Raw genomic sequence first — 25,443 nt, 5'->3', positions numbered from 1 at the left:
ACATATGACCATCTCTGTTTGTATATAAGCCAAAACCAGTGCATTGCTCAGGGATATGGAAGGAATCAGCACAATGAGTCAAGTTGCCTTCTCTACATTTAGAGGCACCTGACCGCCCATGTGTGCAAGTATACATGGACATACATGCACACACGATCCCCTGCTGTTGCCTTCAATGCACCATATAACACTAAAAGAACTTTCTAGTTTGTTCAGGAATCCCCTCATCCACCAATGAACTTTCACTCCAGTTCACTGCTAATGAATCTCATGGAGTTGAAGCAAACTTTTTTTTTTTTTTTTGGCTTATATATAAACACACAAGGCCTCCTACCCTCTGTTTGGCACACCATCCCTGTGCAGATGTCATGCACCCAACAAGAATTTAGCAAAAGCCTCTTTTCAATCACAAGCAGTATGCTAAATGGTCTCACTTAGATGCTTTTGCTTCCTCACCTAAACAGAAAGATAAGTTTGGGAAAAGCTACTCCCGTGCTCACATGGCTTCCTTTTGCTTCTCCTGGCTTCACTCAAGGTAGATGGCAAAGAGCTCTTCCTTCCTGCTAGGAGGAAGCTCGCATGCAGTACTTCCTTTCTCCTCTGAACCCTCCCGCGCTGAGAGGGCCCGTTTCAGCCCTCTTATGGGAACAGGAATGGCGCACAGATCTGGGAAGGAGAGGAGAACTGTGAAAAGGAGGAAGGATGGTGCTGGTCACCAGGGTTGCCTTCGGCAAGAGCCAGAACTCCAGGATCCCATAAATAAACTAAAAGAACAAGAAAGGAGCAAATGGGAACCAAGTTCACCCCGACCCCCTCCGTGACATGCGCACCACATGACCCGCAGCCCTACCCCTCCCATACCCACCTTAACCTCTCTCTTCCCTCACTCAGACATCAGACTCAATACTAGAAAGTTTCTCATAAACATGCCCATTGCTGGAGCCATTGAAAGCCCTGGGGTTTTTGTTGTTAGGCACACAGGGGTTGGACTGGTTCCCTATACAGATGTCCTTCTGGAAACGGCCTGGCACAGCCCCATGAAGGGCCGAGACCACCGGCTTGTTGGTGACAAGGGCCCGGAAGTCCGGCCTGGCTTTCGACGCCCCTGCCACAGTGGGCTGCCTGAAGAAGTAGGATTTGCTGCCATGGAGCAAGCACTGGTCGTCCCCAAAAGTGGGGATGAAAGGGTTTTGCGTGACCCGGTCAGGGTAGAGCGACTTGCTGAGCATGTAGCCGCCGCCGGGGTTGTTGTGGTGGTGGTGTCCGGCAGTGGGCACTGAGGACTTGTTGTTGGCAAAGGTGCTCTCGCCGGCTGGCATCTCAAACATGTGGGCGTAGGGGCTCCCGTCCAGGAAACGGCCCTTGTCTTTCAGGCTCACGCTGCGCGGGGCCAAGGCGGCTTCTTCCTTCTGCAGGTCCACGAAGGTGTCATAGGAGTGCTGCCGGCGCAGTTTGTTCCGATTCTTCTTCTGGGCCTTGGAATTAGTCGGGCTCTGAGGATACTTGGTGGTGGAGGCGTTCGACGTCACCGCCACGGGGGCAGCCGGCTGGTCCAGTTCCTGCAGGGAGTTGTCCTCGCTGATGTCGTACAGGTTACCAGCCTTCTTGCAGGCCTCACACCGGATGCACGCCTGCCTGCCCGAGTTCTGACCTGTCACCGTCGTGGAGTAGTTGTGCAGCTTTGAGGGACAGCTGCGGCAGAAGTTGCCCCCAGACCGGTCATCCCAGTCCACGTTGGTCAGGTTCTTCTCCCAGGGAGCTGGTACCCCGCTGACCACGCCGTGTTTGTCGCCCGACGGGTGTTTGAGGTGAGACCTGTTAGTACAGGGCCCTCCTCCGCTGACGGAGTCGCGCTTGAAGTCATCGCTGCGCTCCTTGTAGATATCGGTCAGGTCCACGTGCTCCCAGTGAGGGGAGTTCTCCTTTGTTCGGAACTGGTCCAGGTAAAAGTCCCGTAACCCTTCCTTGTCCCTGAAATAGCGCTTGTGGTCAGGGGAGCGGGGCGGTCGGCGACGGTAGGCCAGCTCGATCTCGTCAAACTCCCGACGGGACTTGGCCGAGGCTGGCCGCTTCTTCAGGCTGTCCTTGTACTGCTGCTTACGCCTCTTGGCCGCGTTGCCTTCAATGTTTCCGTAGGTGACTGTGTGGGTGGAGATGTCAGAGACATCTGAGCGGATCAAGTCATCGTGGCCACTGTAGCGGTCGCTCTTGAAGGAGAACTTGCCGTACAGGTCACTTAGCTGGCTGTGTTTGGAGGAGGGCAGGCCAATGTCCAGGGGCTTCTTGCTGATGGACCTTGGCTGGGTGGTGAAGGGTGGGTTGTCACAGTCGTAGAGCCCGTCGATGGAGCTGGTGCTGCCGATACTGTGCGGCCTGTGGTGGTGGTGATAGTGGTCTTGGTACACGTTGCTGTCCTTCAGCTGCAGATTGCCAAACGTTCTCTCCACTTCGCTGATGTAGTCGCTGAAGAGGTTCTCCTCGCAGGGCGGGTTGTTATAGGACTTGCAGTCAGAATGGGTGAAGCTGCGGCGGTGCTCTGAGATGTCATAGACAGATGACTCGCGGCGGATGAAGTCCAAGGCGCTCTGTGGTGAGCCATTCACGCCAGAGAGGTTGGCCATGTTTTTGGCCGTGCGGAGCAAGCGCAGGATGTTGGAGTGTGTGTTGTTCATGGTCGCAGTGGGGGAGTTCATCACAGATTGGCGTTCTTCAATTGCCACTCCATGAATGCAGCTGTAGATACCCTGAAGCAAAATACCATGGGACAGATTAGATTCAGGAAAGCTAAAAATGACCATAAACCACATTCTACATTCAAGACATTCCTAAAAGCCAGAGAAAGCATAAGCAGATAGTTTTATCCACTCTTACAAGATGTAGCTAGAAGATTGCCAGTATCATCCCTTTGAATTTAGCGAACCTCATCTCATGAGTTAAGGTTAGTAACCTGGCCATCAGAGAGGAGCCTTGGCTGAAACAAGTGACTTGAACAAATAGACTGGAATCACAAAACATGACATTCCTGATTCAACTCCACCATTGACTTGAGTTTTCTTCCTATGCCCAGATTTTCACATTTTAAGAACAAGGTCAGGATATGAACCCACAGTAAAAAAAAAAAAAAAAAGTCAGCCTGCCTTCTGGAAATAGGTGGCAATGCTCTACAGATACTGAGGATGCTCTGCTCTAGCTGGTTATTCCCGAATGGCAGAAAAGGGGCGCAGTAGCTCACAGTTGCCACTCTTTTCCAACTTTGACAAAATTTGAGCAGTTTTTAGAATTTTGGTCACCAAATAACAGCTGAACAATTCTGTTCTTTAGTCAAGCATGAACCAAACTCACACAGAATTAGGAAGCCTGGGGTCAAAGAAGAATTTTTCTCCTACTGTGCCCTACACCATGGGACGGAAAATTGGAACAAATATCAAATACTACGTATGAATAAATAACTCCCTTGTTGAATTCTCTCATTTATTCTCCGGTTAACTCTCAATTTCCTTCTTATACTTTCTCACTCACTTAATATTATCATAAATAATGTTTTATCAACTTATCATTGATAGAAAGCTTCCCGTGTACAACTCTTTATATTGGGCAGTGAAGAATAGCATCCATGGGAAGGAAGTGCTGGGCTCCTGGTTGGCCTCCTAGGTCCACTTCTAAAGTCAAACCAACCTACTGCTCACCTCTTGTTCCCTGCCTTGAAAGGTGGACAAACTGAACTTTTCTCCCTGGTAAGGGAAAGTATTGAAGAAGAAGTGCTGAATTGTGTCTTTGCAATAAAGGAAATAAATTTGGAAATGGATGTTCTCCCATGGATAGGGATTAAAAACAGAGAAGGTTAGAAGGAGAATGGCAGCTAAATGGGAAAGAAGAAGGGAGCCTATTGTCCCAGAGGACATCACAAGGTCATCGTTACTCTCCTTTCTGTCCTTGTCCTTCTGTGTAACCCTTCTTTTTCTATGACCTGGAGAAAAATGCCAAGCATTTTTCCTCTCAAGGGACTAATAAAGTCGAAAGGTGTAAGCAGGATTCCTATTACAGGTCATCAGTTTCTTTTGCTTCTGTGATTGCCTTATCTTGGGTCTTGGAGAAGGGCTGTGCAGTGGAACAACCCAAATTGGGACTGTAACCAATGCAAGTTCCATTCTCCTATTCCAGTGGTACTGATTGACCTCAATCAACTCAGCCAGAGAGGAAATGGAGAATTGTTCCCTATCAGTGAAATACTACAGGAAAATGACCAAAAAAAAAAGAAAAGAAAAGAAAAGAAAGAAACAATTTAATGAGAAATCCATTTACTTTCATAACTCCATTTGAGGCAAAGTTGGTCATATTTGGAAAGTGGACCTCAATCCCAAAATGTAATTTGAGTTGACTGCTCATGAGTGGGCCCCATGACCTTATTAAAAAAAAATCAAAAAACTTTGTTTTTTAAACTCCTGTCTGTGATATCTTGTTGATGTACAAAACTGTTCCTGATGCCTCACTTTAGATTATAACTGAAGAAGTGGACCTAAAGAATGACCTAAGAGTTATACTCTTGTTCCAATTAAGGAAGTTACTGGAATATAAGTTTCTTGTGAGTCAGGACTTATTTCTGAAGGTCCTGTTAAGCTCTTCAACTCCTTATACTCCACTCATGATTAAAACATAGGAATAGTGAGACCACCATTAATATACCTTTGTTTGTTAGAATTAGAGAGAGATGTTTTATTCCATTGTTTACATAGAAATGTGACTCTTTTAAAGGATTAAATGATTAATACAGCCTATAAAGAACTGACTAATGGTGATGAAAAGCATTTGGGGAAAAGCCAAACTTTCCATTTTGATGGATCTGCCAGTTCTTATTGCAAACCAAATGCCCAAATCCCACATGGAAAGGTGTTTCTTAAAGGAAATATAGTATCACTTTTTTTTGTTCCTCTTGAAATATCACAAAAACTTCTAGTGAAATGCATGATGTGATTTCTTGCTCTAGCAACATAAGGCTGGAGTTAGTGCCCTCTTGGGGTCTCTCTGTTTTGCACAGTGCTAGGCTAAGCTATCCTTAACAAGCTCTAGGCATCTAAATCAAAGCACTTACTCTGCTGATGGAGAAGACCATGCCAGGCTTGCCAGAACAGACACCCATAAAGCAATGCCGGAACTGCCAATAGAAAAGGTGTTCACAGATGAAGGTGATAAGGCTGAGTGCCATGGCTGCCCCCAACATGTAGAAGACGCCCGCCATGTTGTCAATGTCCAGCTGGCTGCTCATGACCTCATTCTTCTCATTGTGGCAAATGCCAGTGAGCCAGAGAGCTTCCAGTTCTTCCATCTCCCCTGGAGACAGGGCAGAGAAGAAAAATAGATAAAGGGGAAAGAGTAGGAGAAGAGTAGAGAAATGGGGAAAGAGGAATATTAAGGAAGAGAGAAAAAAACAAGATAGAGAAAGAGACAAGGAGACACAAAGAAAGAAAATGAATAGAGAGAGTTAATAGTAATTTTATTAATACCATTATATATTAGCTCATCAATGTATTCAATAGGTATTTAGTGAAAACTCAATGAAGATACTGCAGGTAATACAAAGACATGACACATCGACACTGCTCCCCTTTACCTGCCCAGTGTAAATTGATATACATAAATGATCAATATGACAAGCTATCTGTTATGCAGGCGAGAGTTTAAATTACTGGGAGTAATTTGGTGGATGGAGGGTAGCTAGTGGGTTTTTGTGGGGGAGGTAGGACCTGGGATTGGGCATGATGGATTAGTGAATTTTAATTTATCTTTTACAAAAAGGCACTCCAGGCAGCAGAAATACCATGATCAATGGGAGGGAGGTGAGGAAATACAAGCTTGTTTAAGAAGAGGCAGGGAGAACAGTTTAAACAGAATAACAGTCAGCAGAAGAAGCCAAGTAAAAAACACTGATGCAAGAATTCTGAGGACATCAGTGTCAGACTAAGCACTTTGCACTTTATTTTACAGACAGTGGGAATTAACATAATCAAACAAGTGATTCAGAAACTTGCTCTTACAATTGCACAAAGCAGACTCGGCACGGGAAGGAGAGACAGAGAGAACAGCAGAGAGATCGGTTGGTTCCCTGGGGTCCCTTAGATTTACAGATTTCTTGTTGAAGAGGAAAATACAAATAAATATATAACAGCAAACTAGGAGTAAGCTTGAATAAAAGAAGACCACCCAAATCATATCTGAGGGCTCTTAACACCGCATAAGGATGCTTTCATTACTTCAATTCTGTCAGATTCCAATGGCCTTTATCTACTTCACTGGATACTAGGAATTAGAAAGGTAGAAATTCTAGACTAAAGGGAAGTGGAATAAACCATGTGCCCTGGAATGTCTCTTATCCTAGAGAAGCACAATTCAGAAAATCTCATGAAGAAGTTGTCCATGCTAACGGTTACAATTTGACTAAAAATGTGGACTTTGCATGATCTGAGTATGCTTTGGCAACTTCTGCAAATCATCTCTAGTGTTGTTCTTCCTCATAGGTACAGGCTCCATTTTTGCCTACAAGTGACAACCCTGAGTTACAGAAGCTCTTATACCAGGGCTTAGAAACACTCTAGCTATACCCACCTGCTCTTTTGATATTAATACAATCACTTTTTACACAAACCATGCTTTTCCTAACTAAGGGAACAGTTGAGTTCACCTGGAGTCTGGGAATCTACCTCTGGTTTTCTGCTTCTGATCTCATCCCTAACGGCAAAGATTCTGCAGACATAATTGAGAGAACCACTTGGCTGATGGGCTGTGGAGCCATGTGGAGGAAGGCTGCTCATCTGTAACTGGATTAGATTCTGTGAGGATGACAGGAAGAGTAGGTGCTTTGGATAATAAGGTGAAGAGAAATGCAGAAGACAAGGGTATAATGAAATAGAAGAGATTGTTCTCAGTGCAAGCTGGCTGCTCAATCTGCTGCCAGAAATGACACAGGCAAGTGCCTTATGGTGCCTGCCTCTGTGAACCCCTGGCCTGCCTCCTACCTCTTCCAGCTGAAAGAGGAAGATAGGAGGAAGGGAAGGAAGAGTAGACAACTATGCCTTCATTTCCCTGCCCTTTCTCTGGGCACATAAAGAGAAGAGTCCTTCCACAGTTCCAGCTACTGTTTGGGCCACATGTAAAATGACTGGTTGGAACATCTAAAACCAGTCTCTTCTACTTTTTCCTGGAAGGTCTGATTACACCCTGCAATATTGAAACACAACTTGTGACCAACTATTTTAATCTTCTCCCTCATCCTTCACCCAATATGGGTTGAACTGTGTCCCCACCTCCCCACCATAATTCATGTGTTGAAGTCCTGACCCCCCAGTACCTTAGGATGTGTCTTTATTTGGAAATAGGGTAATTGTAGATGTAATTTGTTAAGATGATATCATACTGGAGCACAGTGGTCCCCCAGTCCAATATGAATAATCTTAAGAAAAAGGTAAATTCAGACAGAGATACGTTCAGAGGGAAAATGTGCATACATGTAGGATGCCATGTGAACATGGAGGCAGGGATCAGGGTGAAGCTTCTACAAGCCAAGGAAGACCAAATATTGCCAGCAAACAATCAGAAGCTTGGGGAGAGGACTCAAATAGTCTCTCTCACAATCCCCAGGAGGAATTAACCCTACCAACACCCTGATTTCCAACCTCTAGCCTCCAGAACTGTGAGAGGATAAGTTTCTGTTTAAATCAATGTTCATGGCACTTTGTTATGGCAACCCTAGAAATCTAGCATATTCTCAAATTTCATTATATACTGTGAGATGCTTTTTTTGTGCAAATGTATACGTTAGAGGAATAGAGATGGAAGAAGGGTTGATATTTTGGACTGGCCATTGGAGGAAGACAAATGGGCACTTTCCCTTTCTTTAACTCACCATCTCCAAACAGCTGCAGGATAGCAAGGTCCACCTGGCGCTTCCACCCAGAGTCTTTCTGGATGGCAATGCCATAACCAGTGGAGGCAAAGACCTTGCCGCTGCCAATGGTGACCAGCTTGCAGCCTTCGTCTCTGCCCGCCATGTAGTTCAACACTGCTGCATCATAGATGAAGGCATCCAGCTTCCTGCACAGGAAAGAAGTAAACAAAATCCAAAGGAGGAATTTCAGAACTACACAAGGGGCCATTAATATGAAGCAGGAGGATTTCATAAAGCTATGTAGAGAACTGGTTCAAAGTAAGGCTCAAGTTGGACTACTGCCAGAATCTAAAGCCCAAATCCCAGGCTGTTCTTTATGTGATTTCAGGTTGAAAAGGAGGTGATCTTTCCCTCCCACTGGGAATGACAAGAATGTATGTTGGGCCTGAAGCCAACTCATAAGCTGTATCTGAAAAGGAGAAGGAGTAAGAAGGAATCAATAAAAATAATAACAGAAATAATGAGAAGTAAGCTCCACAATGATAACAAATAGCATGGGTAAGATTTATATAACATTTTTCATTTCTCAGTTCATTACAATCCAGAGTGGGGATAAGTGTAGGTGTATGTGTTCCAATAGATGTGCAATGCTATTTTTGTGGTCAGGAAGGTTCCAATATTCTGTTGTATGGCACAAGGTCAGAGGTGAGTGGTTGGGGTGGTGGCAGCACAGGCTTGTCAAGAACAAATGAGAGACTACAAGGGAAGGTAACATATGGAAGAACTCAGATCTCCCAAATTCCTAAATGATCAGGACCTCATTCTGTGGGTTCTCTTTGATAAGGTAGGAACACATAGAGAAAAGCCTTGGACTAAGGGCAGGAAGGCATGAATCAAAGCTTAAAACCAACATTTACACGTAGCAAAGATAGAGGAAGGAACTCCCATAAAGCCCTAAAGGTAAATAGAGAGATGTGAAAAAAAAAAGTATCATCCCCTGTACTTTTGCAAAGCAAGTAGTTTTGTCCCTCCTTGAGAAACAAACAAACAAAAATCGTCCTTTCTTCCATGATACACCATGAGACATTTTATAAAAGGTGCCCCAGAGAAAGTGGCATACTAAAAAGACAAAACTCTGATATGATTGAGAATTGGGGGTTCAGACTACCCAAAGCTGTCCTACCCCAAGTCCAAATTAAATCTTCTGAAATCCCATGCAAATGTATTGATGGTATAATAAGTAACTGTGTGTCACAACTTTCCCATGTAGGCAGAGAGGAAGTCCACCTGCTGCTAGTCATCGTGTGACACTGTAAGGCCCCTTTGATCCCCAAATCCCAAATTCTGTAATGCCTATCCCTTCCTACAGGTCTGGCTTCTGGAGACCAAATGAACAAAAGGATAATCAATACATTTGTAATTCACGAATTTCTTTTAATGAACAAAAACTCTTAGATCCAACAAAAGATTCCAACAAAAACTGGAATTGGAGATCAGTCAATACTTGCTTACTTTTTGTTATCTAAAAACGTTTACACTTTTTGTTCTGTCTATAACACACCAGAACCATCATTTTCACCTCTTAGAGTACAGGTTTTATTTCATGAGTAACGAATGAGGCTTGTCCTTGACTCTTTCCTTCTATTTTAATATCTATTTCATTTATTTTATAGTTACATTTGTGCAAGTAGAAAGTAATTTCTAAAAAAAAATATGCAGAAGTAATAGCATAGGAATCTTTGTACACAGGCTTGAATCACATTGTCAAGTGTAACTTGGAAATCCATAAACAGTAAATAAAGTCTTTGATCTTATGTTATGTGGCACCATGCATGGTATACTAGTATGTCTGATTCAATACATGTTTAATAAATGCAAGAAACATATCAAGCACTCTCAGATGGGAAGAAGTTCTTACCCTGTTTTCAGGGAGAGCAAAGCATCATCCACACCTCTCTGGTTGAACTTTCCCATGTAGGCATGCATTTCTGCATAATTGTTACGAATATTCCTCTCTGTGCTGCCATTGGGCACAGTCCCAAAGCGGAAAGGGGGTGAGAAGTCATTAGGTCTCTGGAACTGGAGAGAGAAAGAGAGAGGGAGGGAGAGAAAAAGAGAGAAGGAAAGAAAATGCTTTAGAAAATGTGAAGAGACATTAAGTTAGCATTAGTGGTTTTGTAATGGAAGGAACCCAACTATAATTCACTCAACACATTAGCCCCCATGCAGGAGCCCACAGTAATTGCTATCTGGAAGTGGACTTCAATTCGACTCAATTTAATACATATTGTTGGGAGATTTCTATTTGCCCAAACCTGACTTTAATCTATGACCCTTTTGTGTTCGTTTTATGCACATTGCACAACACCAGGGATGATGGGCCAGCTAGCATAATTGTGGTGGAATAGCCACCCTTCTTTCTGAAAATTGGATAAAATCTGCATCCTGTCCTCTTAATTTATGAAACTAAATACATCATCATTGTACTATTAAGGCTATAGGGCCTCTGTGAGGTGAGTTATATTGTATTCCTAAAGATAATGTGTTGAGTATCAAATATATTTTGCTAAAAATTTTTCTCTTGACTTTTAGAGCATTCAAAACTCATAATTCTCCTATATGAATTATAGGATAAATTGTAAAATCAAATATAATTTAAACTATGTTTCTCCCTTTGCTTAAACTCTGAGAGTGGATCTCCAGTGTCTACTATAAAACACTGTAATCTCTTGGATTTTCACCCCATGACACTGGGTTTATTTTTGGTTATTACCCTGCAATGAGTAAGTCTTTAAGTTGCTTTCTGAGCACATAATTTGTTCATTTGCATCTTCAGAGTCTCATATTGTCTATCTTTTCAGCACAAACTCACCCTTGTCTCTAGCCAATCCATGTTCTTCATTTAAAAATATCACTCAAAGCAATTTCTTCAGGAAATCTTCTGTGGATTCTTTCTTCTATCAAGTTTACCCAAAGTGATCCATTAGCACTTGTTATTCTGTTTTAGATCACTGTAATTCATACTAAAAATTTAATTACTCTCTAAAAGTTCTAGCTAAGTAATGAGAGCTAGTCTCTGATGTAGTCATTAAGAGTTCAAGGTGTAGATTGCAACAGATGTGGATAGAAGATCAGCTCTGCCACTTAATATTGTGTAACCTTGGACATCATTTTCTATCATGCCTAGTTTTCAAGATTGTTATGAAAACGAAATTATAGAATGCACAAGAAGGGCTTGACACAACATCTGGCACACAGTAAGCGATCAATAATTATTATCACATTATTTCAAATTCAAATCTATGTTCTGCATTTCTTAGTAAACTTCAGGCTCTTGGTGATTCTTATTCTGTAAATAGAACAATGATCATTTAGAGTATGAACAGAGTAGCTCTGTTGTGCCTTGGCATAAAAAAGACAAAAGATGTTTAAAATCCTCTTAGTTTCAATCTGTACAAGTTACCTGGGAGAAATATTTGAAATCAAATTTCCATTTCAAGAGAACTCTGAAGCTTTGGAATTACCTGGGCTCAGAAGCTATTCTTTTCCTTCTCCAAATTGGGGAGGGGAGTGTCATGGGTCACAGAACATCACAGCACCAGAAGCCATAAGTGCCATCTTAACCACTCAGTGTGGCCACAGTTAAAAGTAGTCTGGTACAGTGGTGTTAGGCAGTCTGGGTGCATCAAAAGACCACAGATTGCAAAACGCTCCCCCTCGGATTCATCACAGTGCTTTTGTCATTTAGAGTTTTTGAATATATATGTTTTTTTTAAATACTTTTTTTAGTTGTAAATGGACATAAATACCTTTATTTTATTTATTTATTTTTATGTGGTGCAGAGGATTGAACCCAGTGCCTCACACATGCAAGACAAGCACTCTACCACTGCCCCACAACCCCAGCCAAGAGTTTCTGTATATTTTTCAAGGCTTCTAATTTTTAAGTTAATAAAGACACTATAGAAGAGTCAAAAAATTTCAGAGTTGAATGTGCGACTCAAGGACAACTCATCTAAAACTTTCATTCTGACAAATGATGAAACTGAGGCCCAAAGATGATAAGTAATTTGCTCAACATCACACAGTGGCAGTGATCAGTGCTCAGCTCCCTCAGATAATAGTTGCTTCTCATTGTCCCCAGAAGGTAGCAAGCTTAATGTAAACAGCTTTAATGTAAAACTTCCAATATGCTTTATTGGAAGAGAGACACTAGAATGCTTTGCCTATAACTGCTGGATATAACAATTCAGATGTGTGAAGAAAGGTATCATAGTATGGTAGGCAGCAGTGTTACCAGATAAACTCCCTTTAGTCAGTAAGTCACCACTTTGTTAGGGCGATGACAACTGATGCGTGCAATGATGACTAAGCTACCCTAGAGCCCAAAGTACTTTCTAAAACATCAATGAAAGCTGTAATCCTGTCCTACACAGTTCAAATATAAATTATTATGCTTTAGCTTTCTTTTGAGATTTGGCAATCTATGCAAGGTACATGAAATAATTTTTGATTAAACAAATGGAATCCCAAACTCAGAGTGCCTTACTTCCTGCTGAAGCTCCAGATACAAAATGTCCATACTGTTCTATAATAACTTTTAATTTTAAATTGTCTTTAGATTTTCAGGTGTTGTTTTATAACTTTTTCCCTGAGTAAATAAATGAAGAAAACAGTCTTTTTCCTTGAATAAATAAATGGTAAACAGTATAGAGTAGCACGACAACTTGAAAAAGAAGCAACACCAAAGGAATTATATTATGTGACTTCAAAATTTGCTGTAAAGCTCTAGGAATGATATTGGCATTGTCCCCGATAGAAATCATTGTGTCAGAATATGGGGCCCACACATATATAGTGCAAAGGCAATTTAGTGCAGATATGCTAGTTCTCAGCAAATGGTGTGGAAATAATTAGATATTTGTATGCAAAAATAGACCTTATTAAACACCTCAGAAGATGTATAGAAATTAACTCAAAAGTGAATGGTATACCTAAGTGAAAATCCTAAAATTATAAAACTTCTAGGAGAAAATATTTGTAATCTGGATTTAGACAAAGATTTCTTATATACAACACCAAACCAAACACAATCTATAAAAGAGAACGAAAACAACCCAACAATGACCAAAAGATCAAAGATAAATTAGACTTTAACATTAGGAACTTCTTAAAAGATGCAGATAAGATCATGAAAAGATAAGCCACCAACTGGGAGAAAATATCTGAAAATAAATTAAAGCTATTAAAAAACAAATTAGATAATGACATAGCAAGACTTATATAGTTTAAGCATCTTTCATAAGAAAATAATCAGAGAAACCAACCAGTCAGTAATGGGAAGAATGAACTTCACACAGACCTATGGAAAGAACCTGTCTTGGAGGGAAATAATTTGGATTTGAATTTTGGCTGTCTCAGGCCAGTTGCTGGAACATGGGGGAATTTATTTAAATTTGTGGAGCCCCTTGTGTCTGGAAGTACTGCTTTAATGAATAAGATAAAATGTAGGAAAGCATTTAACAACACATCTAGCACATGGTGGATTCTCAAAATTGTTAGCTGCTTCTGTGGCAATGAAGTTCTGATATCTAAAATTGTCCTATGTAAGACAATGTTCTCTTAGATTGAAAAGTCTTGTTCTCTAATTTGTTCCTTAAACTAGGCCAGTCTGGGGGCCAACAGGGAGCGCACACTGCCCCAGAATTAGCCAAAGCAGAAGCAGAAGTGAGCTGGCTTTTTCCTTTGAAAAGCCTTATACTACCTTGATAAGGTCTGAGAGGTTCAACAAAAACAGAGATTTTTATAAAACTGTTATTGGAACTTGAACTTTAGGAAAATTGACATTCATGAAGAACTGGAAAGATAAGTCACCAACTGGGAGAAAGTATCTGTTCAAGGAGGTCCATGGGAAAGAAGGGGAAAAAGTCTTCCAAATATCTTGATGCTTTCAATAAATGCCCTTGTATTAAAACTTATCACAGGGGCATGGGGCTGTGGCTCCTTGGTAGAACACTTGCCTTGTACATGTGAGGCACTGGGTTCAATCTCAGCACCACATAAAAATAAATAAACAAAATAAAGGTATTGTGTCCATCTACAACTAAAAGAAATATCTAAAAAATTTAAAAAAAAACTTACCCCAAGATGTAAGGCATTATTGTTTTACTTGAGTGGCAATCAGTGCTCTTTGGTTTGGAATAAGAACATTAAAGAACTAAATAAGACATTGTCTTGAATAAGACATTCAAGAACCAGAATGTCTTAAAATAGAACAGGAAGAATCTTAAAAAAAAAGAAACTCAACAAAAAATTAGAAGTCCAATATACCAGTGGAACCTAAAACGAGATTAAAAATCTCAGTCTGATTTTAAAGTAGGATTTTTTTTTTTTTTACTGTAGTCTTCATTAATCGCATTTTGCTTCATTAGAGGGCTTCCTTGACTTTAGAGTTCTTTTCTAGGATCCACTCAGATTGGGATTACTAAAACATAGATTTGAATAGGGAAATAGAAACACAGAAGAGAAGGAAACTTAAGAATCAGTCCAACTTCATAGATAAGGAAATCAAAGCCTTGGAGAGGTTAAGTACATGGCCCAAGGCCACACATGGTGCAGTGGGACAAGCTGACACTTGACTCCTGGGTGCTAAGTCAGTTGCCAGCTCAGATGCAGTCAGAATAGTCCCCCCACTGCCTGTTGGGGAGATAAGCCTGTAACAGGGGTCATGTGGTGAGAGTCTCCTTCCCTTTCTAGTGTATTGAATGTTAGCTCCCTCCCTTTCCCCTGGATTCAACACATGGCTCTCAGCAATTACTGTAAGCACACACTTGCACAAGGGCAAAACAACACTAGAATGTTAAGAGAATTGCAATCTCACTTGATCCTCCTGGAGAGCAGCAGTGAATCACAATTCAGCCCTCGGAGCTGCTCAGATCATCATCTCAGCCTCCATCTTAATGACCTCAAAGAGAACTGGCCTTGGCAGTCATGCAAGAAGAAAGGTGCTGGAAGTCCAGGAGGAAGGCCCTGCCTGACCCAGAGGTGATCAGACTACAGTCCCTGGGGCTGTTCTTGGCTGCCACTTCCACACTAGAGAGCCTGCTGTTAAGCCAAAGGAGAGGGAGGTAGGGATCTTGTCCATTTTATTTCATCTTTATTAAATAAATATATGAGTTGATTTTCCTATGTATAGGGAATTATTAATTCATTAATAAAGCCACTCTTATTCAATACCTATATGTGTGCTGGGAATAACATTATCTCCTTTAACTATAATAATTAGAATACATCAATTCATTTCACAAATATTTACCAAGCATCGATTAGTGTAGAGGACCTTATTAAGAAATGAGGATACAAAGATGAAGAAAAAATCCGACCCTGTTTTCAAGAAGTTGACATTCCAGAGAGAAGTGTAAACATTCATTCGGTTTCCTATTTGTTTACATTTTCATTCATTCATTTGTTCGGGCATATATTATTTCATTTATATTCAGCAAGTATTTCTTGGTACCTATTGTGCATAGACAAAATTCTAGGTGCTGGGAATGTGGCACTGCAGAAGAATAAGATCTGGCCTTGTAAGGAATTCACATAGTAAAGAAGAGTGTCAGATAAAAAACCTGATTTAAAAATAAAAAAAATATATGTGGTAGGCTAAAATCAGCCACAAAAGCTTTGCCATTCCTTACATCAAGAGGTGAAGTCTGTATTCTTTCCTCTTGATTCTCAGCTAGCCTAGGTAATTTGCCCGACCAATAGAAAGTGGCAGAAGTACTATTCTGGGACCTCTGAGAGCAGGGCATAAGAAGCTTCTCCCCATCTTCAAGGAACCTCACTCTGTGGGAATGGGTCAACCATGTTTCATACAATCAACAATCCTGAGGCCACCATGCTGGAGACACACCTGTAGGTGCTCCTGCCCACTGTCCCATCAGGACTCTGCCTCTGGCCAATCCAGTAGGCACACCAGGCATTAGGGTAAAGACAGTTTGGCCCCTGCAGCTCAGCCTAGCCCCCATGATGTGACTCCATGCCACATGAAATTGAAGAGTCACTTAGTCAAGCCGTACCCAAACAACTGGTCCACAAGATAGTGAAATACAATGAAATGATTGTTGCTTGAAACCACTAAATGTGGGAGTGGTTTGCTGTTCAGCAATAGGGAACTGGAACGCAAATGATTTCAAAGAGTGAAAATGAAGTGCTAAGAAGAAACCAAAGTAGTGAGATGGGATAAGGCGGTAGAGCAAGTTCCAACTGGCCATCTGAAAAGGCCTCTCTGAGAAGGTGGCATCTGAGCTGAGGCCTGAATGATAAGAAGAACCAAACACAAAAAGATCACAGGGAGTGTGTATCTGGCCCAGGAAACAGTGACTGCAAGGGCACTGACATGGGGACAAGCTGGGTGTGACTAGGGTGCTATGGAGTAGCAGGGCCCATGTGACACTGGGAACACAGGGCCCAGGACCATCTCACATTACACCAGAGAAGCTGTGGCACTGAGGCTAAGACTTGAGAGAAAGGTTTTCCATTTGGTCAACAGAAGCAAAGTGGTTTCTAGATAGGGACAGCCATCTGTTCAAAGATACAAGATACTGAGAAAACCTGGCATGATCACAGACCCCCAGGGACCTATTGTTACCAAAGCCCAGTAGACACAGCCATGGTGACTGAAGGCTGACATAGCTGCAGAGGGAAGCAGGACTTGGATCTCAAAGGGAGGTGGATTCTGTGCAAAGGAGTTCAGAGTTCACACACTAAGATATGAGGCACAACAGACCCTCTGAAGCCAAACTGCCTGAGTTCAAATCCTAGCTCTGTCACTTGAAACCTGTGTGGCCTTAAGCAACTTGCTTAATTTGTCTGTATCCCAATTTCAACTCACGTGTATTGGGCTGATATTAGTATCTACTCTTAAAGTTTGGATATTTAACCAGCTAATTTGGGCTGAGTGGTAGCACAGTGCCCAACAAACAATAAGCATACTGCAGTAGGTATTATTGTTAGCATAATTATTGTTTTCATCAGCACTGTCATTGTCACTGGAAGCAACCAAGAATTCTGTCAGAATGACAAGACAGGGTTTTTGTGTTTAAAGAGTCCTCAGTTGTTAGCCTGCAGGACAGCCTGGAAGGAACAAGATGGAGGGATGGAAGCTGAGGAGGGCCTGGCCTCTAATGAGGGTCTGGGCACCATCGTGGGAGTAAGAAGGAACAGAAGCATCACCAGACACTGGCCTGATCTTCAAGAGTATGAAATATGGCACATACTCAATAGATAACATACAAGACCACAGCAGTATAGGCCACTGCCACGGAAATTCCCAAGGAGAGCCGGGTGTGGTGGCACACACCTGTAATCCCAGCAACTCTGGAGCCTGAGGCAGGAGAATCACAGGTTCCAGGGCCAGTTTGAGCAACTGAGTGAGGCCCTGTCTCAAAATAAAATAAAAAGGTTGGGGATACAGCTCAGTGGCCGATCAATCCCTAGTACTATCCCAAAGAAGAAAGGTTGCCACCAGCCTAGAGTTCCTGGAAGGCTTCAGGAAGGAGGCCAGATTGAAGGTTTCAGGGAGGATGGCTGGAAAGAAGGGTGGTGATGGGATCTTTTCACATCTGTTCCCATCAGCAGAGCCCTCTGCTTTAAGACCCTTCCTCTCACCCAGTTAGTTTCCAAAGTGGAAGTGAAGAGACGTATTTGTGAAGAAGTCTTTGAGGCCACAATGCCAAGAGAAAGGGCAGATTTTGAAAACAAAACTGAACATCTCCTAAATGTTGATGACCTCTGGGGTCCAGAATGTTGTTCTGAGAGCCAGAAAAGTACTACCTCCTGCTCAGCTCCTGGGGAGGTTAACCACAGTCAGATCTGGTGAATGACAGCACCACAGACAGCAGCTCTCCTAAAAAGGTGGCAAGGAAGTGCCTTCTCCGGCCCTGGCTAGCTGGAAGATGGCTTTTCTCATTCAGCCTGAGTCACCAGTGCCATGACCTTGCACAAAAGGATATTGGACTTCCTGTTTGCAGGGATCCACCCTCATGAGACACAGAAACTGGGGGCTTTTGTCTTCAAAGTTTGACAATCCTACCCATAAATATTCATTCCATTGCTCTTGATTTTACATTTGAATCACAAAGAGAATCAATGCCCAAATGCCACTCAGCCCTTTTAGCCACCCCAGAGAAGAGGTAGGGAGGGTTCTATTCCAACAGCGGCATTCAGAGTGTGCTACTGCTGAGGAGGAGGCAGTAGAATATCAGAATTCTGCAGAGATAACCTTTTTACCACCACAGAATCCTTCTGTCACCACTATTCTTCTTGTCACTACCTTGTCTTTTAATAGTATCTTCAAATTATTGACTTAGCATCATCGTCATCATTATTATTGACATATAAGTCTCTGAATTTTAACCTGGTATCAAATCTTGTAGTCACCAGCACGGTCGAGATACAAAACCATTCCACCACCCAAAGGATTCCCTGTGCTGCTCCTTATAGAATCACTCTCCCTTTACCCCACCACTGACCTGTTCTCTCTTCCCATGGTTCTTCCTCTTCTAGGTCATATAAATTGAATCATATGGTATAATCACTTTTTGAGATTGGCTTTTAAAATATTCTAATGCCTTTGAGATTCATCCACGCCATCAACTGTATCTATAGGTTGTTCCTTTTCATTGTTGAGTAGTATTGTATTATGTTGGTTTACTTCCAGTTTTTGGTAATTGTGCCTAAATTACCCTTAAACATTCACATACAGGGTTTTGTGTGAATATAAAGCTTCTTTGCTTTAAGATAAACACCCAAAGTGGGAATGATGGATCATATGTCACCCATCCCCAAGGTCTTTTCACATCTCTTCTCTTTTTTGATCTTCACAATTTTCCCAGAACTATAAAGCAAGGATAGCAACTATCACTATTTTCATTAGCCCAGGACATTGCAGCAAACCATGCTGCCTACTATGGAATCTCCCATAATAACATCCTATAGCCCAACCAGAACGAAGTGGGTCTGTGTGTAATTTCAGGCTCTGAGCAGCATCTGAAAAGGGAGCAAGTGGCTGGAAGAAGAAGCCTCCCTTCTCCTCCACTATGATTCCTTGTTGGGTCCAGAGGAAAAGCAAAGAGAGTCAGCTCATAAAACAAAGAGTAAGTTTCTCAAGGCATGCCCTCTTTCCCTCTCCTCTGGCCTATAAATGCCTGGGACAGATGTGAAAGGGAGGTCATCTGTGTTTATGTTGAAAGGACAATTTAATGCTGGAACACAAAGCATACATGTGGGTTATAGGCTCAAAGATCTAAGTTCAGATCTGAACTCAACCATTTATTAACTGTGTGACTTAATGAATAGGTCACTTAGCTTTGAGACTGAATTGTAACAATATTCCGAGCGGAGAGATAAGGGATAACAGTTTCATTTCTGCTGCAATCTTCTTTAAGGGAAGATTACAAAACTTCCTTTTATAAACATGGGTCCTAGAATACCACCCAGGACCTTAGCCTTTGATCAACCTGGCTGTGGATACAGTGATTGATTAATAAGCCAGATGCTTCACCTTCATGAAAATTATAAGACAGAATGGAGGTTCAAGGAGTAAATGATGATTTTTACATTTCATTATAAGTTATTCATTGAAGAGAATTTTGTCCAAATTCAAAGGAGGTGATTGAATTATAATAACAATAACATTAAAGAATATAGATAGAAGATAGAGGTATAAAATAAAAGTGCCAAAATTCACTCGGTTCTCTTCTTAAGTCCCTGATGTACCCAATGACATTTTGCTACTGCCAAAAAGTGAGCTGGCATATGATAAGTGCTCAACACCTTAATAACTTCTGCTCCTGTTATTCAATATCAATGTTAGAACTCTCCACAGAAGCAGACACACTTAAAGTTCACATATGAAGAAACCTGCATGTGGATGTGAGATGGCTAGAGCTTGCCCTTCTCCACACCACCATTCTAGAATGTCTTCGTGGCTCTGGATGCTGTGCTGCTGGAGAAGGAGCCTTCTGCCACTCTGAGCTCAGTGTGGAACTGGGGCTTTGTAATAGGCTCCAGAAAAGATCAAACCATGCTGCCTACTAAGGAATCTCCCCACAATAACATCCTAGAGCCCAACCAGAATGAACTGGGACTCTTTCTGCTTCTGTCACCAATCTCCTGCTGTGTCAGCAAAAGAGCTAGCAGAAAATTAAAAAACAACAACAACAACAATTCTTTAGCTTCCTGACATTTAGTTATCAGTTTCCCTCACAATGATGACCTTAATACAGTAAAGCAGCCATTTTTTTAAATTTTATAAAATTCGAATGCATAAGACTTAGTAAAAACTCCCTGAAATATTTCATAAAATCAGTACTGGCATCTACATTGTATGTTAGCTAGCTGAGGTCTGGTCTCTGAGCTAACAGGGCCTAGGCAAGTGGGTCCCTATTCTAACCTATGTCAAAACCTGTACCCTGAAGTTTTAGGGGTTTGGCAAAATCTTGCATCTAGCCACGAAACGTCATCACTTACACACATCTAATTGGCACAAACCATGGATGTGTCACTGAGCTCTGAACTGAAAGGAGGCAACAGATACAATCCATACATTATAGTTTTGCTAATAATCAATAACTTATTACAGCTATGCTAATAACTAATTATAATAATAATAGTATAATGTCAGCCACTAAGAGTTCTCACAGAAGTGTAATTGTGTGTGCCATACAATGTATAGTAACTCATTAATTTTTCAATGGGTAGGTATTATCCCCATTCAATGGACAAGGACATTAATGAATCGATAGGTAATTTAAATAGGGCCTATACAGCTAGAAACTAGCGGAGCAGGGATTCAAACTCAGGGTCCTCACAATTAAGGTCAAACCCATCAAAGAGTTCTTCACCTACAGAACAGAAGAATCCAAAGATCTAAAGCACACACCAAGTTCCAGGGGGCAGTAAGGAAGATGAGGACTCTGGACACTTAGGAGGACTAGGCAACACGACCCATGGGATGACATCCAAGAGGCTACAAAGAGGAAGCAGAAATGGAGCGGCCCCTAGCTACTGGCCAGGATCAATACCAGCCAAGAGTTCCGGGGATTGTGATCAGAGCAAATGGAAAGGCTGGCGCCAAGTCGCGGAAGTACATGGATGCAGTGTGGGCAATGAACTCGGAAGGAATGCTTGTGCATCTGAAGGGGGAGCACTAAGCTGGCAGCCACACAGAAGCCACACACAGAGCACACTGACCAGTCAGGCTGAGAACGGGCACGTGTGAAGCTCGCTGTGCACAGGCGTGATTATTAGCTAAAGTCATGTGGCTGGAGGAACAAAGAGGGTGGAGAAGGGACATTTACTAGAAAATTATTAGGAGCGGGGACTATTTTCAGGGGGGGACATAGCTGGAGGACTAAATACAAGGGATCAGAAGAGAAGCCTTATATCAGAGGAAGGAAGGAGAGGAGGTGAAATATGGGCCTCTTCTCCCCCACCTCTGGCTGCCCCCCTCAGCAGCCCTGCCAGCCTCGGAGGATACAACCCCCAGAATAGCTCTGGCCTGAGCACTTCTTCACCCAGAGAGCCCCAGAAATCGCTCCCTCATTATCTTCAAACCAGACTTGATGACCCCATTGAGGCCATCCCTGACCGCCCAATTTAAAATGGCAGCTCCTTTGCCAGTACTCATCTTCCCACTCCCCTGCTTTTTCTCCATAACAGTTCCCACCTTCTAACATTATGTGTAATTGCGTTTTTAATTTTCTGTCCTTCTTATCCTTAGAATGTAATAGAATGGACAAGATTTTTGTCTGTTTTGATCACTGCTTAGAACAGTACCAGACTCTTAATAGTCTCTCAACAGGAACAAATGAATGCCCTGAAGAAGGAATGAACTGAACAGCTCAAACACCAACACGAGATACCAAAAACCCCATTCAAAGTGCACTGCTGACTGGTTAATATATCGCCATGCAACACACACAGTCTTCCCTAGTGAAGGAGGAGTTAATTTGTCCTCATGCCCAGTTGAGGACATCTTTCCTGGCATCTTCTCCATTTTTCCTTCAAAAAATATATAAGATCTGAAATCCCACAAGAGCGTGTCAGATTTAGGACTTGACAATGCACATGAACATTTCTTTGGCACCAAAAATGTGACAGAGTTGGGATGATTATGGATAACATGAAGAAGAAATGAAAGAGAGGTGTGAGGACAGAGGCATTTGAGTTGTATCCTCAAGGCATCCCATGTGTGACAGGTGGCCTTGGCTGTGCTCCTTCAACCTACTTTTAGACAAGAGTGTTACAAGGAGGTGCTATTGCCTTCCACTCCATTCCACCTTCCAGACTGCTCTAAGAGAGTACAGGGTATTGTTTCAGGTTTTTTTTTTTTTTTTTTTTTTTTAAGTGTGGGTGCAAGCAAGGAGAAATAGCCTTTAAAGATTTCAAGTAAAGGATGCAGATGGATTCATCATGGAAACTGGGATTCTGAAGCTGCATCAGAAGCTCTGGCAGTTCCCATAATTGGGGGGAGAATATTGAAGAATACTACCAGGCTTTTCATATGCAAAATGCTTCAATGAATTTAGAGGTTATTAGCACAATAACCTGAGGTTTGTGACACAGCACCAATGTCTTCAGAGTCACAAAGTGGGCTGGGGCTAGGGCTACTAAAGGCCTGTGTCAGTCAGAGCATAGGGTAAGTAGAAATCCAGGGAGAGGCAAGTTGGGGGACAGGCACACCTTTGCTATCCTGGCAATTGATCAGATCAGTCAGTTCCAAATCAAGAAATGGAAATGCCAGCATGTGCACACACTGTCACATTGTGACCCATTTACAGCACAGCAGAACTTCTTGTTTTGGTCAATAAAGTCAGCCTACGTGAGGGACACTTCAGTTGATAGAATGTCAACTCCGGGAGGCAGCAGTGTGACCCCACTGTGCATATGCATCCCCTTCTGGGGTTCACAGTGGACCATCACAGGAGAGGGCTCTGACAGTCATTTGGTACAGAAACTTGTTTAACCTTGACATATTATTTCCCAAAACTTACTCTGCCATAATTTTTTCACTTTAAAAAAAATAATATCCATTATTTTTCCTATTACACTTTGTAGGCTGTATGACAGAGTTTGCGAAATGCCAAGGTGAACCATTTTTGCACTATACAGAGGAGGAAGAAGACACCTAGGTAGTTCATTACCGGTCTAAAATCAAACAGCCTTCCACTGTTATCATCCCCTCCCTCCTTTCTTCATCACTCCCCTCACATGCCTCACTCAGGTGCCTGCTCTGCATAGGAACTGCAGTAGAGTCAATGGCAAGTAAGGCAGATGGCTCCATGCTTCAGTCCTTTAGGACTAAGGGGAGTCCATTGTGCCTAACCTGTCTGTAACAGGCCTCTGATTATAATGCAGTATAGAGCTGACTGCTACAAAATCAATAACATTTATGGGGGATGGAATTTAATTTTTCAAAGTGATTAGGGTTAAGCCAAAAAACTATTTTACTTTTAACTGTCTTGTTGAAAATCATTCTAAACTGCATAATTTGCACTTCACTTTAGGATTATCATTCATTCTAATATAGTTGTTGAACATCTGCTATGTGTCACAATATAAGGATGTGGAACTATGTTGGAATTTAGATTCCAAAGACCATAGATGATTTAAGAGACGATGTGTAATAGTACTTATTTCAGGAGAATTTGAGAAACTATTGTTCCTCTCAGTATTTCCTTTATATAAACTTGTTTTGCTGTCATTTATCTCTTGTCCCCTCTAAAAATGGAAAGTATAAATAGTTTTATTATAGGGTTGGCTACCTTGGGTTAACTGAGTGCTATATAGGAAAATAGAAAGTGATCAGTAAACAGCTGATTAAGAAGCTAGGTCTCACTAGTCAGAGAAGAACACTGGCTTAATATAGGAACACAGAGAGGGGCCTGTTTTACTATTCTCACATGAGATAAGCAGTGGTCAGAGGCTTGTAAATATCTTCCCAATTAAGTCTTGAAAAAATTTTAAGATTTAATATCTGACAAGCCACAACAGTAATACAGTTGGAAACCCCATTTATTCAGCTTTCTTCTTAAATGTCTGCCCAATTTAGGTGGTTTGACAGGAAGATAAACTATATGGTAAGAAAATTCTATCCAGAACTATAGATGTCAAATATTTCTTATCCGTGTTACCTTCTGTTCCTTTTGTCTCAACCATTAGTTATGAAAATATCATTTACTGTCTTCTTATTCATTCATTCATTCTTTGACTAAACCATTCATTCATTCATATTTGATCACTGATATGTGCCAGACTCTATTATGGTTACTACAAATACATTGTTGAACAAAACAAAAAATTTCTTGCCCTCACTGAAGTTACAGTCTAGTATGGAGAGACCAACATTATAAATATCACTTTTTTCACATGTAATTTTTATCAACGTAAAAAAGATAGAAGGACAGGGAACAATAAACTTATGTGAGAACCTCTTCAGAGTGTAGATTAAATGCTCATCTGGTGGCCTGAGCTTCTACTACTCCTTCACTGGAGGCTCTTGCTGCTAACATATATCACCTGGAAGTGTCTTCCTCTTTGAATCTAAACCCCTAGTCTGGTCTGATGTGAGTTTTCCAAACAACTTGTTCCAAACAACAAGTTTGCATCAAATAAACATGTTAATGCTTATTTTCCCACTTAAGATCCCTTGTGTTTCATTCCAGGTTTGAAGAAGAGACTTTTTCTAGAGTAAGTAAATGAGTTGAAGAGATAGGATTATTGGTAGGATAGATTGTCTTTGAATTGTAATACACATTTGGGTAAAGAATCTAGGTAACAGATGGGTTGACTGCACACTTACATTTTTAAAATGTTTACCATTGGACTACATCTCCAATCCTAATGTGACTTTAGGTTTTTATTTTGAGGAAGGGTCCTGATAAGTTGCTGAGGCTGGCCTCAAACTTGCCATCCTACTGCTTTCACTTCCCAAGTCACTGGGATTACAGGTGTGCACCACTGTACCCAGCTTAAAAATCTTATTTTGAGGAAAATACATTCTCTAATGGGAATATTTTATTGCCTACTTAGTAAGAAGGTATTCAGACCTTTCTTTATTGAACACCATGATAATTTTTCCCTTTAAAAGATTAGCCACGGGGTCCTTTCAATGGTCCCAAGCATTGGGTATCATGTTCCCTTTGTCAATTAAAGAGGAACTAGTCTAAATTATTAATGAAACTCCAAATCAGAGGCTGATTATTGGAAAAGGAAAAATTATCTATTCCATGCCAAAGTAAGCTCTAAAGACAGATATTTCTCTTTATCAAGCAAGAGGTCCCTGTCACTGGTCCGGTGGGATGGTTTGTGAAAGGCTGTGAATGACAAGTTGTGTTGGGTGTGTGGGGCAACTTACTAAACCCACAGGGAAGCATTTTGTTTTCTTTCATAGCTTAGATGATGGGATGAGAAACTTGTTCTTTATGTCCATGGATGACATCAGATTGGACTGGGTGGTTGGTTACTTGAAAAATGGAGTTAAACATTAAAATAGTAAATCTGTT

At 41.6% G+C, this 25,443-nt stretch overlaps 1 protein-coding gene across 1 annotated transcript in view; it reads right to left on the bottom strand.

The window, feature by feature from the left end:
* Positions 1 to 887: 887 nt before the first annotated feature.
* Positions 888 to 25,443, bottom strand: part of Grin2b (glutamate ionotropic receptor NMDA type subunit 2B) — a 298,103-nt gene continuing 273,547 nt past the window's right edge. Inside the window, exons 9-12 of the mRNA XM_027955946.2 lie at positions 9,798 to 9,958; positions 7,898 to 8,085; positions 5,090 to 5,328; positions 888 to 2,744 (exon numbers count right to left, since the gene is read on the bottom strand). Coding sequence (XP_027811747.1) covers positions 888 to 2,744; positions 5,090 to 5,328; positions 7,898 to 8,085; positions 9,798 to 9,958 — 2,445 coding nt within the window. The remainder of the gene's footprint in view (positions 2,745 to 5,089; positions 5,329 to 7,897; positions 8,086 to 9,797; positions 9,959 to 25,443) is intronic.

This window comes from Marmota flaviventris, chromosome 3 (assembly GCF_047511675.1).
Source record: "Marmota flaviventris isolate mMarFla1 chromosome 3, mMarFla1.hap1, whole genome shotgun sequence".
In the NCBI taxonomy this organism is placed as follows: domain Eukaryota; kingdom Metazoa; phylum Chordata; class Mammalia; order Rodentia; family Sciuridae; genus Marmota; species Marmota flaviventris.
Note: the sequence above shows the minus strand (reverse complement) of the source record. Positions and strands in the feature narration are given on the sequence as shown.